Genomic DNA, 16,082 nt, shown 5'->3' with positions numbered 1-16,082 from the left:
TACAGAAGTGAGACAGGCAGACAAACATCCGTCATGTTGTTCCCTTGGCTGTCAGTTTGTGTTTAATTCAACTGTATCACATCATGAACAGGAGATATCTGCTGGTCGCCTCCAGAAACCTAGCCTGACTTGCCCCACCCACCCGATTCATGGAAGGCATACTTGGTATGCATGTCCGATAAGGGTGTTCCCCCCCGCACATGATAGCTGTCATGTTCAATCAGTTTCATGTCCTTCAGATGCAGAAAAAAAAAAAATATATATATAATGGAATAATTACTGAGGTTGGCTCTTGGTACCCTCATAGCTAGCTGCAGCCATTGCTAGGTGTACATAATAAAATGTAGGCTACATGTGAGTCTTGTTTTAAGAAAGACTTGGACCTATCCTTTCAGTACCACTGGTTATGGAAACCCTGATTAAAGGTGCAATACTGTTGAAATTGAGTTTCACGTCACACTTCACCAACCCAAAACGTCAGTATTTGACAACCTGGGAATGAGACTCCAGAATCGCATACTGCACCATTAAGTTTTCTTGCACTCAGCATCTAGTGGCCAATAAAGGAACTGCAGATAACCACACATTAAATACTTTTTATTAGAAGTTTTTAACCCTGCAGTGTCTTTGACATTTTTGTTGCTATTTCTATTTTATTTTTTGTAGGAACATTGAAACATGATGCTATAGAACATTTCTCCAATTATGCTGCTGGTCCAAATACAGAGAAGAAATAAGACACAGTCCAATAAAGCTGTTCTGTTAATTTATTTATTTGGGTGGTGGTACATGTACTTGGAACCTAATGAGACAAGGCACCCTGCCATTATAGTGAAAGATGATAAATTAGACTAATCACCCAGTGTGAAGCCATTTTAATCCTGCAAAACAGAAGTGCACATAGTAGCTTTTTCATTAGTTGTTGAAATCAATGCGTTCTAATGGCACCTAAATAGGCTGTGTGCAAAATGATTTGAGCATGTAGAAGACAGTAAGAACAGGCTTTTTAGTTTTTGAGTTAAAACATGTATCTTGTCGTGCAAAAATACCTATCTGTAATAATGTGTCACACTGTGTAAAAAAAAAAAAAAATCTCGTCAGCCATCAGTCCATTCAGTGTATGGTCCTCCGTTTATTTTCGCATGCAGCTTTGGAAGTTTTGGTGTTAAATGAGCTGCGGGGACTTTTCCGCCGCTCGGTGCTGAGCGGACTGACTGACGCCCCTCCTGCCTGCCCCGGTCGGGTAAAAAGGCGCATGTGTGTTATTGCTGTGATGTGAGTTGAGCCGCATCCAGACGCACTGGCCGCCGCTGGCTGATGCTCCCCCCCTCATCTTGGTGGTGTTGTGCGCAAAATCTCCAGCGCCGGACGGACGGACGCAGTTTGACGGTACAAACGAGCGGCACTGCGGGGGGATATCCAAGAAAAAGCCATCCAAAAAACAGACATGGATATTTAACGGGCATTCAATATTTTTTTACCTCTTTTTTTTTTTTACCCTGTGATGTTGCTTTTACCCCGGGGGTGTTAATTAAACCTGCTCGATGTCTCTCATCAGTTTATAACCGGAACAAAATGAGGATTCCTTCTCGCGACTGGTTTCTGTTGATATTCTCTGGCTTTTGGGGACTGACAATGGGTGCTTTCCCGAGCAGCGTTCAGATCGGTGAGTGTGTCAGCCTTAATGTTAATTCCAAGCAGAAAATTAATCATGTGAATGAATGTGTGGACGTCCTGTCTGCTGCCTCTGCCGTGCCATTTAACACCCCAGCACTACTCAAAGTGCAAATTGTTGTGGTTTCTTTCCGCAGTCTCTTATTTTTTCTTCTCTAAAATATCACATGCATTCTGGGTTCTTTCCTCTGTTGATGCTTTGCATGTTTAACACACACACCTAATGCGCTTTGTATCTGCAGGCTAGAGTGTGTATCCCAGTGCACTCCGCCACTGCAGCAGATCAGAGCAGCAAAGTGTGTGTGTGTGTGTGTGTGTGTGTGTGTGTGTGTGTGTATTCCCTATGCAGGCTGCCTGTGCATTGACTGCTGTTAACACTCTCGCAGACCCCGGTCCTGGCGCTGCAATAAACCTCTGCCACGGTCCCATAGGCCTTACAGCACCCCCGTTTTCCCCCTTTTTCAGTTGCACTCTTTTATTTTTCAGACATCTGCATGCTTCCGTTTAACAACTTAACAGTCATGGGAGGAAATAAAGGTGATGGATTCATGGTTTTCATTTCACCAGCAGGCAGATTGACATGGGTGATTTAAAGGCAGGGAATGAAAAGAAGGGCAAACTGTGACCTCCAGTTGTTGATCATCACAACCCTCCCCAAAAAAATCAATTATCAGAAAAGCATTCAAACGTTTTCTTGTAAAAAAAAAAAAAAAAAAAAAAAAAATCCAGATAAAGGCATCACAACGTTATTTTTGAATTTTGCTCAAACTGACTTTTTTGTGGCTTTACCCTCCACTGCACCCCTGCTTGTAGTGGAGTCGAGGCACATCAGGACCAGTCAGGCTGATGAAAAATGACAAGCTGTTCAAATGATTCTCCTTGTCCTTTTATATCAACGTGATACCCGGATCCCCCCAGCCCCTCCAGGCGAGGTCAGAGGTCAGGGTCTGTTACAGAACAGCACCCCTGGAACTGAGGACACTTGAGCTGGGTGGGGGTGTAAACCTGCATCTGTGGAACTGCTGTGCCATCATGCTGAACATTCAAGTAATATTTGCTGCTGATTCAAGCAAAACCACTGCTGGGGGTGTATTTTTTCTCATATAGTTTCTACAATTTCATACACATTTCCCCCGATATTTTTCAAATTATAACTGCATTTGGCTGACAGTATTGCTGCAAACATAAAACCAGAGTTGTCACATTCCCTCTCTCAGCCTCTGTGTGTGACCTTTGGGAGTGTAAAAATCCACTATGTGCCATCATTTCCTCGCCCACCAGACTTCATTTAACACTATATGTAGTTTTGAGCAGCCACCATAGAGCTCAATCAGTTCTCAGAGGGGGTAAACATCTCTCCAATCAACACTCATCAGTTTCAAATAATTGTCAGTGAAAAATCAACACTTATTAGCAGTGGGGAATATGCTGTGTACACATGCCTGCAACACAAACAAGTGCACAAATACAGTCAACATGCTTCACAACCGCCACGGATGAATCCTGACACCAGGGATATGTGTGAAGAAGCATCCCAAGAATTATACATTCCATTTTTCATTCATATTTTTTTTCATTATTTTGCTGTTGTGTCCTTTTTCAAAGTGTAATAGTGGGCTGCAGCCTGTCCGAGCATGCATTTCACAGAAGACAGGGGGACATCATGGGTAGGAAGTCAGTGCACTTGTATCCAGAAAAAAAAAAGCTTTTAGAATAATCATTTAAAAAAAGGAACAAGAGTTTATTTGTTAGTAAAGCAAATTGATATTCCATGCAACACTAGAAGGTCTTTCAGACTCCTGTAAGGATTTACAGGTTCTCTTTTATGGATCCTGAAGCTCTTGTCACTTTTGAAGTAGATCCTAACATCATCTGGGTAGCCTGCTGTTTGTGTGGATGTTAACTCTCTTAAGGCTTTGACTCTTTAGAGGTTATTTACTGAGGTGAAGCTGGTGTTGTCGGATTCTTAGATGCACTGAGATCAGGATGTAAATGCATGCAGAATGCATTGCAACTGGAATAGGCCTGACCACATTTGGAGGTGTTCTCTACATTGAGAATGCACTCAAAAAAATAATACTGCGTATTACTTAATTCAATCAGTGCATTTGAGCAACATTTTTACACTTAAAATGTTGAGTTGATTTGAAAGCTCTCAAATTAGTTAAACAAAACATGAGTAATGAGTAAATCTAAGTAATATTTTCAAGTACGTCTGAATGAATTAACTTGGCTCAATTACCACATAAATTGAGTAAATGTAACTGAAATATTATGTTAACCATATGGCAAATATTTAAACCATGTAATCTGTGAGTCAACTATTCATTTATTTTGAAGAAGTAAACTTAATTTATATGTGGATGTTTTACACAAAGATTCCTGTTGGAGTTCTACTAATGAATTTTGATGTAGTCAACTCAAATACTCCTCATGATGATATTCAGCATTTTTATTTAGTATGCATACCTATATATTACTGTCACATATACAGGCTCCTTGAATCATTTCTTAGAGTGTGGAAGTTAGCAAAATACCCGCATTCAATGGTTCATATGATATCTTAATAAAATAATTTTCTTTAAAAAATGTTGCAGTTTCACACAAGTGGTTAACGTGAAATGAAACTAGTTGGTTAGGTTTAGAAGGAAAGATCATGGTTTGGGTTAAAATAACTGCTTCCATATAAATAAGTGACATAGTTACTGACGGAAGGAAACTTACATACATACTTAAACGTAAATTACAATGCTGACTTTTGGTTTCACAGGGGAAACAAACAGCGGTCTCCTGGGTCAAAGTCCTGTGTTTTTTCTGACCTCTTTCTTATGTGGACCTTTTCAGTCTTTATACTACTTCCTTCTTTGCTCCTGTCAGTTCTTACCAGACTACTTTGACAAAAACTGTTATTTTTACCTTGCAGAACACAGATGATACTTATCTAACATTGCGTCAATCAGTTAGTTTTTTTTCATTCCACAGTAACACAGACATCTAACCGACCAATACAATGGTAGACTACCGTGTTCTTCAAGGTATAATTACTTGGTACTTGGTTGTGAGTTAGCCATAATGGTTAAACACTGGAACTAACTAGCCTACTGCATTTTCCGCTATTGCCCATAATAATTTCTACTGTAGCACCCAGAGAATAAGGTAGATTTATATTTTTTCCATTAAACCATCAAAATACACATTGGCATTTTGATCACCCCTCTGCCAGTGCCAGCTGCTGGTTGCTTAGTAACTTTATCTTTACAGAGCTAACGTAGCTGAGCTGGTTCCAAAAAAAAAAAAAAAAAAAACAATCCCAAAACGACAGCTTGCCATTTTGTTTTGCATGCCCTGCACCATATGTGTGCTACAGGTGTGACCAGTAAAAAGGTACATTCTGTGACACATCTGCTCTGCAAATAGTCCGCATGTGTTTCTAGTTTATTTCAGACTAGGTGTAAGGAATATAGGCCATTGACGAAAGCCGTCCATTCTCCTTGGTATTGTGTCTTTCAATACAATTGCTTTTATGACCGTCCCCTCATCCTTAATCTTTTGTTTGTGCCTCTTCTCCAGGTGATCCTAGGTCTTCCTCTCTTTCGTTTGCCTTGTGGGTTCAATGTTGCCTGCTTGGTGACAGATTTAATTTGTTTTTGAGTGTGTGGTCTATCCAGCTCCACTTCCTTCTACATAATTTGAGGTTCTATTGGTTCTTGCTTGGTGCGCTCCCATTGGTTGGTGTTGGTGATGGTGTCTGACTAGTAGATTCTCAGGAGGCAGTGGTTGATGAATGTTTGAAGTTTGTTGATTATGTAAGTGGTAATATTCCTGGTTCATCTTTTCCTTATACTAGCTGGAAAATTGGTCAAAAACAAACAGAGTCTCAAGAGTTTTGTTTTTGGCAAACCATATGGCATTCATGAAACTTCAAAGTGTGGGGCCCCTACAGCGTGTACTTCTGTACTGAATCTCATTTCGTGTAACTTCTAGCAGAAGGGAACGTTGTCGCTGAAAAAGCAGGATTTAGGTCAAAGCTTGATTATTCTCCTCTTTTTAATCAACTGTGAAGATAAGTTTTCAATTTTGAAATATGTAAAGGGCATTCCTACTGATCAGTTGCCAAGATGATCAGAATATTCACACAATTTCTTTTCAGGAATTAACACCTCCTGTGAGCATTTGGCCGCAAATGTGAGTCAATGGGACATGAAACCATCACAGTGGAAATGATATGATATTCATAGCAGCTCCAGTGCTCTTTCTAACCATTACTAGAGTTATGCAAAAAGATGCGAAGGATTTACAAGAGTGGGCATGATAAAGGAGTAAAATATTCTAAAGTTTACCTTTAAAGAGGTCAGCCATAAAAGAACATGGTGGCATTTTGCTTTAAATGACATTTAAACTGTCTCATCCCAAGAAATATAGCCTTAAGTTAGATTTTCAAATGTGAAGCAAACTGCTTCAAACCTAAAACACCACTGACATTTGCACAACCATGAACAGTGCAGTCAAGATCTTCGTATGTGAAGAAGGCTGTAATGTGAAAAAAAGAAAAAGAAAGATAGAAAAATGAAACCAAGAACAACGTCTTATCTCAGATGCCAAACTGATTCCTGACACTGGAGCTGCTCATGCATGAAAAAAAGAATGAAAATCTGTGTTGATCCAGAAGGATATTCTATGAATATTATATCACTTTTTCTGCTTGCATTGATATGAAACAAAGGTGACTTACATGCCAATCAGACTGTATCCTACATAGTCACAAGGTTCACTGGTGGTGCTTAAAGAGTCACGAGTTGCTATGCTATAGTAGTAACACTGAATTGTCAGTAACAGTGATTTACCTGACTAATACTGGACTTTTATTACATCTCGTATATTGTCCAGTCAGCTGTGTCCACCTCTAATTTGATGGAGGTTCCTCCCTGACCACAGCTAAAACAGTCCTGTAACCACGATCATGATCCTTCTCCTTCTCCTTCTCCTTCTCCTTCTCCTTCTCCTTCTCTTTTTCTTTTTTTAAACTATAAAGACAAAGGTTTCTTAACTTTAAAGGGGTAGTTCAGATTTATTGAAGTGGGGTTTATGAGGTACTTATCCAATTTTTTTACCCATGCAGTTTTAAGCCACTGCATAGGTCTAAGGATTGCAAGTCAGTTTGTCCACCTCTTCAATCTAGGCAGAAATATCTCAATAACTATTTGATGTATTGCCTTGAAATTTGGTACAGATATGAATTGTCTACAAAGGATGAACACTAATGACTTTGGTGACGACAGAACAAAGTTTTAATGAATCCAATGTAATATTTTCAAATCTATTGGTGGATTGGCACAACATTCAGTTCAGACATTCATCATCCCAAACCACAGCATGTGGGTGGTTCCCACTAAACTGTTTGTTTCCTCCACGCCACTCCAAGAATTCCAAGAAAAGATAGAAACTGTGTTTTATTTTAATTTAGCTTAATCCAAACCATGATGTTTGAACCTAAATGTCACCATGTACATTTTATTTTCTAAACCTAAAGAGTAGTTGGGGCACCAAAACCGAGACTGAAAGTGAAATGTAATTACTGAGCAACTGGCCTTTGAATGGGCAGATAACAGCCTTCTGAACCTGCTACAGTAGAACGTGGAACAAGCACCTACTAACCCATACCTATGAGGATGATAACGGCCGTTCAATCATATGATTACATTCAAAAACAGGTGAGCAGCATCAAAAGTCGAAGAGGCTTTTTTGGGCAGTCCGTGGTCTAGAGGTTAGGAATCTGGCTTGTAACCAGAGGGTCGCCCTGTTTGAATCCCAGGACTGACAGGTCAAGGATTGAAGTGCCTTTGAGCAAGGCACCTAACCCCGCACTGCTCCTAAGCATGGTGTGTTCACTGGTGTGTAAAAAAAGGATGGGTTAAATGCAGAGTTTGAATTCCTGTCCTTCTGACTTTAATCACCTGATCTTCTTCTCTAATACCACCAGCATGTTGAATTTTTTTATTCATAATAAATGTCTCATGTAATGTCTCAACAACAACAAATTGCTGATTTTATCCGTTAGTTTGGGGCCTATATTAGTCCCCTTTTACTTCTACAATCAGGACCCTTGAGGAAGCTCCAGGGGGCTCTCAGTAGTGGAGAAAAACCAGTAGATCCTCCTCCACAGAATATGAATACAAGTCAAATAGTTTTATTCTCTGAAACTGAAAGTAAACAGTGAAGAACAGTCAGAACCAATGCAACAACAACTACAGTATTTAATATTAAGATTGTTCAAGTAGTCTTCTACCTTCATTTAACTTCCTCTGTGCTAGTCAGAAGTAGTTGAACTGTCTCCAGAAAGATTAAACATATGGGTGAGATAGAGTGGATTCTTTCCACCCACATGCTCCTCATCAGGCCTGTGTTTCTCTCCCTTCTGTTCAGGCGGTCTGTTCATCAGAAACACTGATCAGGAGTACACTGCCTTTCGTTTGGCAATCTTCCTGCACAACACCAGCCCGAATGCCTCGGAAGCCCCGTTCAACCTGGTGCCTCATGTGGACAACATCGAGACGGCCAACAGCTTCGCCGTCACCAACGCCTGTAAGTCAATCACACTGTTTGTACACTGTGGAGTTTTGATCACGATAAAACAGGAAAATTAGGCTTCCTGTGTGTGACAGAGCAGAACTAGGGTCTTACAAAGATACATATGGACTATATTGTCTTTTATTAAAGGATAATTCAGTTTTTATTACAGTTAGGGTTTTAATTTCACCATAATTCCCATGGATAACACACTCTCTACTCAAGTTAAAGGAAGAGTTCAACATTATTTCCTAGTAGGAGCTGCAGATGGGAGGGAAACATCCTCTATTTGTGCACAGATTTAACCAAACAACATGTTAATCGGTGAGCTTTAGAGATGTTATTCTGAGTGGGTTTTTTTAAACTTTGGACAGAGCCAAATCAGTTCATCCCCTTTGTTTTGAGCATTTATGACAGTTAGACAGTACACTAAAATGAAAAACATTTGAGGAGAGGAAGAAGCAATACAGAAACGGAATTGCTAAAATTGAAGAAACACAAGTAGTCAGACAAGGTTTCAAACAAACACCAGGGTTTGTCAAACTTATTTGAAAGAAACAACACTCTGAGTAAAGTGATTTGGATAACTACTTCAACTTTTGACTTTTTTGGACCCATTTCTAAGTGATTTTGTGGTGTTCCTAGATCTCAGCAATTATTCAGGTGATGGTACTTTCATAATGGATAGAAACGGGTGTCATCCTAAATGAAAGAAGTGGAAATGTTATAGCCAACATATATTATTAAGGTTGTGTGTTTCCATCCTGACACAAAAACAGCTCGGTGTGTGTGTGAGGCTGCATGAGAGTGAATGGATGTATGTGTGTGCTAATGTGGCAGTACAGCTGTGAGCTGTGAGTGTCTGCTGGTTCACATCTGATCTGAGCAAAGTCACACACACTGAAAGGGACAGCATCTGTGGACACACACACACACACACACACACACACACACGCTGCTATGGTTACATGGTTAGATCTCCTAACAGTAGTAGGCAGTTTTTTAGTCACGGTCCTTGGGGAGACATTCTGTTTCTTTTCTCCTTTCTGTGTGTGTGTGTGTGTGTGTGTGTGTGTGTGTGTGTGTGTGTGTGTGTGTGTGTGTGAGTGTGTGTGTGTGTGTGTGTGTGTCCAGGGGGTCGGGGTTCCCACAAAGACCATAAAACACTGCAGCCTGATGTCTTCTACTATCTGTGGTGTGATCTGGTGTTAGAAAAATCAATGGCTAAATTAAGCAGAGAATGAAGTGTTGTTATGTTTGTTTGGTAATCGAGGGGGTGTAGTGTGTGTGTGTGTGTCTGTGTGTGTGTGTGGTCACAAACACTAGTATTTTGAAAAGTCTTGACAAATTCACTATTTTTAAATGTCACATAGTCTTTTAGAACATCATTTTTCGGATGGAATTTAACCCCAAATGGTAAATAAGCGCAATGAAACATATGCCGAATTAGCTATTAGCAGTTACTGAAGAAAAACTTAAAATGTGACGATGCCCAGGCAAGTTCTGTTATAGGGAGTAGAGGACCTTTTTCCCTAGAATTTCCACTTGAATTTATGGAAATTTGAATGGACACAAGAGATAAATATATCCATGGAAAGTGTAAGTCACATTGACGCTAAAAGTATGGGTATCATGTCTGTGTGTTCACATTTGAATGAGTTAGGACTAAGTAAAGGATGCATTTTAATGCACCTGTCAGTTTCACCTCATGCAGTTTCTTTGCCTCTGCATTGTTACTGCAAGCAAGAAGACGAGTTACATCCTTCATTGTTATTAGAGCTTTTTTCCACTGCGATCATTGGAAACTTTCAAACCATGTTGAGGTAAGCATTCGGCTCAAATGCCTTTAAAACCAATTTATCCATAAGGTTTTGCCTATTAATGACCTCTAAGATGAAATTACAGGAGAGGAAGCCGTATTGATTTCTGTGGGGAAATGAGTTGTGCCAGCAGCGGATAGAATAATGCAGTGAAAAACTAGAAAAGTAGGTTATGAGCACAAGAATAGAATAAAAGATGAGCAATTAAACATTTGCAGGATGAAATATACTGTTTATATGCACACATCAATATATTATATCCGAACATGAATATTAATGTGACCTTAGTGTAAAATACTATAACTTTCCAGTGTGTTTGATTATTTAAAGGAAACCTATACATAACCATAATGATCTAGATCCAAACTACTCAGTGCTTATGAGCTACTTAGAAATTCTAATACTTTGCACAAAAGTAGCTTCTCAGTTATAATGAGAGACCACGGCTGCAATATCTGAAACATCTATATTTCAGTTATCCTTTTGAATTTGCTCAGATTTTACTTGCAAGGTTACAAGAAGAAACCAGGGTTTGCAAGGTTACACCATCGTCGAAACATTTTGTGTTCACTCGGTCAATACAGACACTGTAATGAGGCTGTGAGACAGGAAGTGTCGGTTAGAGGAGCTCTCAATGACCAGTGCAATAAGGAGGAGAGCAGCAGTTGTCCTGTAGTAGAAGCGTGGGTGGGTGTAAACTGTATATTTCCAGGAACAGAAGAAACTATGGGATTTTTCACCTCTAGTCTAATGGCTGCACAGTCACAGGAAGCGAGTCTGCAGCGCATTGATTGGCCAAGCCAAATCAGAGCAGAATTACATGAGCCAATCAATGGCTCTGATAGCTCAGGGCCAGCGGGGAATCTGAGATCGAAACACATCGCTTGCTTTCATCCCCCGTTTTACATTTCCCAGTGTCTTTATCCCCTTTTCCTTCTCGGCCCTCTGTTCGGCTCCATTATCAGAGGCCCTGAGATAATGGTTATGAATAGGCAGGCTTGCCATGTGACGTTTAAGGGCATCGCGTACATTTGGGTAGGGGAGATGAGAGACGGAGCTAATTTGTGAAGAGAGATTAGGCCATTCAGCCGCTCGGCGTGCTGCTGTCAGGAAGGCTGATGGCCACAATTGGTGGGAGGACGGGGACAAATGTTGTATGTTCCTCATTGTCATTGATAATCATTCTGTAGACCCGGACACTGATAAATTCTGTTTCATCTGTATGATTAACTGTATAGTCCCCATATTCGTCTCAGCGGGGTTACTGGTGTTACTCGTGTCGTGCTGTGATGTAAAGCTACTAACCGCATTTTATTTTGTGGGTTATCTCACAACTTTAAAGGTCCAACTGTTAGTAGTTCACACAGCCATATAATATATCCAGTTAACTGTGACACTTCAGTATAATTACCACTAACAAATGAGACCATGGTCAAGACATTTGTTAGACTGTGTGGTATTTAATGTTTCCCACAGGCTAAGAATTTATTTGTGGTGTTCAACTCTATGGGGGCAACTGGGCTTCTGCCAACAAGAGAAATATAAATAAAGAATTCTAAATGTATTAATTCATTTGATTATAAGACCTTAACTAGCTGTATTAAAGCACCATGTTTTGCTCAGAACTACTAGCTACACTTTGAGCTACTATGTATATAATTGTAATAAGATTATGCAACATATTATCATGTATAGCTTTGTATTATTTCTTATGAAAACATATGCAGCAAGGTATTATACACTGTTGGCCATAAAGTTGGAATAATTTTGGTTTCAGACACAATCTACTGTTTATTCCTATTTAAATGCATCAGTAATCACTTTGGAAGCGGTTGATTAATAAAGTTTTGAGAGATATACAATTTATCTCTTAAGAATAAATCACATTGTCACAATTATTTCATGGAAAGAGGTAAAAAAATGTTTTTCCAACTTTATGAACAACAGTGTATGATATGTCCTACGAAATGTTTTAAACATGTTGCTGATGTTGTGACATAGACCTACTTGATAAGGAAAAAAGAAATAGTTAGTGTGAAAATAACTAGTTGTGCCTGCCCCATAAGCGGTCTGTATGCTACATAAACATACTTATGAGGGAAAGCTACAAAATTCAGGATGTTACTCTTCATAGGAAAAAAATATGAAGCATTCATGAGAACAACATCTTTCAAATGCAACACTTCTTAGGTTTCCATCCAAATTAAGCACCATTCAAAAAGAGAGGAAGCAAACGACAGAAAATCATCAAAAGAAAATGCAAAATAATGTTAGGAGTTCAACTCAAAATAACAATGGGTGGTGCTGGGTTTCCCACACAGGGTCCATTAAAACATTGCAGAAGAAGAGGGCACAGTGAAATAATGTTGTTAAAAAGCCAGTCAAGCTTGTAGTAACATAGTCATTTAAATATGGAACACAGATCTGATGTTTTTGTTGCTATTTGTTGCCTCTCCAGTGGAATAGGAGCTTGGGTGAAAAATATCCTTCATGTACGTCATAATTTATTTGCTAAGTTTGTCTCCACTGCACATTGTTCAGTTTGATCATATTGATGCGCCCACTTTGCCATCTCAGCACTTGTAGACATAGTGGTGTTATAGGACACGATGGATGATATTAAATATTGTCAACGAAGCCATGACCAAAACCAACAATAAGCTGATTTGATAACATTGTCCTGGTGCTTTATCTTATTGTGCCATATAGCTCTGTTGTTGTATTTTTAATAATCTTTGCACATCAATGAGTCACACCATCGCCCTGGGTTCCTTCATTACTATGAACACACACACTATAGTTTATTTTGAGTCAATCCCAGTGCTGGTGCAGTAAATTCTCATGAGAGCACCAAATATGTATTAACCTGCCGCTGAAAATAGTCAAATGCACCTCTTATGCCAGCTGGAGGAACATTTACTAAAAACTGCAGCTGCCCAGCTGTTTAAGCTAACTACTGAATCTTTTTTGTAGAAATAAAAACATACATTTGTAACTCATTTACATCTTTAGTTGGAACAAATGAACATGGACCTAAGTGCCAGAGATGGAGTTTGTCGATTATGTTTTTTTTAATTTGATTTGTTGAGACTAAGACGAATATAGAAAAACTCATTTTCATCCTTTAATTAAAGCAAAACTATGCAACACATAGAGCTGAAAAGTTGATTCATAAGCTGTAAAATGTAAGCTGTGCAGCAGAAGTTTATTTATTGGTGAGAGATTTAATGAGATGCATATAATTAATGGTAAATTTGTTAATTTAAGACCTGTTTCCTATTTCAAATGAAGCTCTGTTAAGAAGGGGGCTCTAATCGGTCTCTGTCGATCCATTTGGTTTCATTTCATTAAATTTATTTCTCTGAACACAATGCCTCAGACACACATGATATTGTGAGAAAAGCTGCATCTCACTACTGCATTTTGGCATTTTGAAAGAGGCCATCAGGTCAAAACAGCGACACATTTGTTACTGACTGGCCGGGAGGAACGTCAGCTGTGGGGAGTGAAGGTTTAATGATGCCTTATGTCACCTACAAATGCTGCATTATGCATCACTTCTATCACATTTTAGACTGAAATCATTTGTTGTTTATAGCACACTTATAACTGGATGCAGATTTCAGTCTGTCTGTGTTTTTTCCCCTTGTAAACTGGTATGAAGACAGAAAATCCCTCGTCTCTCACATGTGTGGACAGGCTGTAAGTAAAATGCCAAAACAACAGACTGCCTGGTTTATTATGAAACACTGAGGCAGCATGCTGATCATTTCATGGAGCTCTGCTTTGCTGTCAAGGTGCCATTGCTGGTAACATGCTGAAGTTCAGGACAGTCAGAGTGACTGTTAACTGTCTGCGAGTCCTTGAACTTGAATGGCTTCTCATCTGTTTGTCCCTTTGTGTGTGAGGAAATGTCCTCTGGGAGTTCAGACTGAAAGTCAGTGAGAACATCCAGGTGTTTCTGACAGCAGCTTGCGTGTAAGAAGCGAATTATCAACATCACCGGTGAAATCTCTTTGAAAAAAAGGCAGAAAATAGGCAGAAAATCGATGCTGTGACTGTGCTTCTTGTGTAATACTTAAGAACTTGGGATATCCCATCTATTTTCAGTATATTACAGGTGATACACTTGAGGAAAAATACCTCTCTGAGGAGATCGCTCCTCAACACCATACTCTTCAGGATAATTCTGTAAGCTCAGATTCTCCACATTGAAGTGGAATGAAAATGAGGGGCATACGTGAAGAAAATAATTGAAAGGTAAAGTCGTCTTTCTTGGTGACAGGTTAAGGCTGCAGTGAAACTCCACCCACTGGATTTTACTTAAAGGGACAGTCTGGTATTTGAATCTTCTTCCATTTTTACATCTAATGAAGAACACTGAGCTGAACTACACCATCCAGTAATGGATGTATAACTTAACTAAACTGTAAGCTAGTGCTAATGTTTTCAGACACAATCCTCTGTTAATTGTGGTTTCATTTTCATTGTGAAATGTTTGGAAGAGATCGATTAATAAAGTTTTGAGAAGATATGCACTTGATCTGTCAGTAATTAATTACAGTGTCACAATCATTTTAATGGAAAGAGAAAAAAAAACATTTTATTCCAACTTTATGAGCATCTGTGTATATTATTAGATTATTTGTATTGATGCATTTAAGTAAGCAGCATTTAATTTTGTAAAGATAGGGCTCATTTTAACTACTTAATATACTGTTATGAGGTTTTATAATAATAAAAATGTCTAATCACTTTAAATCATGTTTTGTATGTTAAATCTTGACCTGAAAAGAAGCTAAATGGAGTAAAAAAGTACAATATTTGCCTAAAAATGTAGTGGAGTAGAAGTATAAAGATACATAAAATGGAACTACTCAAGTAAAGTACACATACTTCAAAATAGTACTTGAGTAAATGTACTTGGTTACATTCCACCATTCCACTACAAGAAAATAAGTTTCAATTAATATAAAAGAACGATGGAAGATAAGTAGATACACAATGCATACATTTACATAAGATACAATAGACTACAAAGTACTAATAAACTATTACCACAAAATAGCTTTATAGATATTTATGGGCCAATCCACCAAAAAGCATGTGTGCTCCATTCATAACTTGCTTTGATAGAAGACTTGAGTAAACAGAAGAGAGAAAGATGATAATTAATTCATGTTGCAGACAGCAGATTGGTTAGGGAGTTGGAAATAGGATATGGAATAAATTTACCTCTAACGGGCTGATTTTAGGGAGTTGTTCGTAATCGAGGCACACAGTTTGGGTGAAAGTGAGTAAAAGATCTTCATGTCTTTTAACCCCTGTCATGTAGAAAATACAATAAATAATCAATATGTTTGGGAGCAGCTGCAGAGTCCTCAGCTACCTTTTCATCTGCAGTTCATTCACACAGCTGATCCTCTGAGTATCTTGCGGTAACCTCTTAACCACGCACCCAGACAAAGGTTTTAAAAGGCGTGTTGCGGTGGAAGGGGTTAATTTGGCCTCCTACATGCTGCCCCTGCCGTCACCTTCATTGTAACACTGACATCTTAATCTGCATTGACTCATTTATATTCAGCGTGGCGCTCTGACTCACTCCAGATCCAGATAGTGAGCAGCCGGTGCTCCTATATGCACTCATGCGGCATAGGAGACCTTACATTTTCTCTGCCGCTCACACGTGAACACATGCCTTCCTTGTCTGTCCTTGAGCGTGAAAAAGCTCTCCCATTTGTGTTTTATGTGTGTGTGTGTGTGTCTGCGGGCAAATAATCTGGCTGTGTAGCATGTTAGCTCTCTTCAAGTCTATTATCTCTCAGTCCATGGGCTCCATTCAGATGGGCTCTTCTGCTCTGTAGAGCTGCCCTTTAAATGGCTGCCCGTGCCCCTCATTTGTCAGAAGATTCTTCTGATGCTCGGGTAAAAAAACACAGGCCTTTAGCGATATATACCTGTGTGTGTGTGTGTGTGTGTGTGTGTGTGTGTGTGTAATGGCTGGTGTTAGGAGAAAGAAAG

General features: G+C 39.2%; 1 protein-coding gene across 3 annotated transcripts in view; it reads left to right on the top strand.

The window, feature by feature from the left end:
* Positions 1-1,378: 1,378 nt before the first annotated feature.
* gria4b (glutamate receptor, ionotropic, AMPA 4b) overlaps positions 1,379-16,082 on the top strand; it is a 116,312-nt gene continuing 101,608 nt past the window's right edge. For all 3 annotated transcript variants that reach the window (XM_059350941.1, XM_059350939.1, XM_059350942.1), the window contains exons 1-2: positions 1,379-1,666; positions 8,098-8,256. In XM_059350941.1, coding sequence (XP_059206924.1) covers positions 1,576-1,666; positions 8,098-8,256 — 250 coding nt within the window. In that variant the 5' untranslated portion in view covers positions 1,379-1,575. The remainder of the gene's footprint in view (positions 1,667-8,097; positions 8,257-16,082) is intronic.

Source organism: Centropristis striata, chromosome 15, assembly GCF_030273125.1.
Source record: "Centropristis striata isolate RG_2023a ecotype Rhode Island chromosome 15, C.striata_1.0, whole genome shotgun sequence".
Classification (NCBI taxonomy): Eukaryota; Metazoa; Chordata; class Actinopteri; order Perciformes; family Serranidae; genus Centropristis; species Centropristis striata.
The sequence above is the reverse complement of the archived record's forward strand: the minus strand, read 5'-3'. Positions and strand labels throughout refer to the sequence as shown.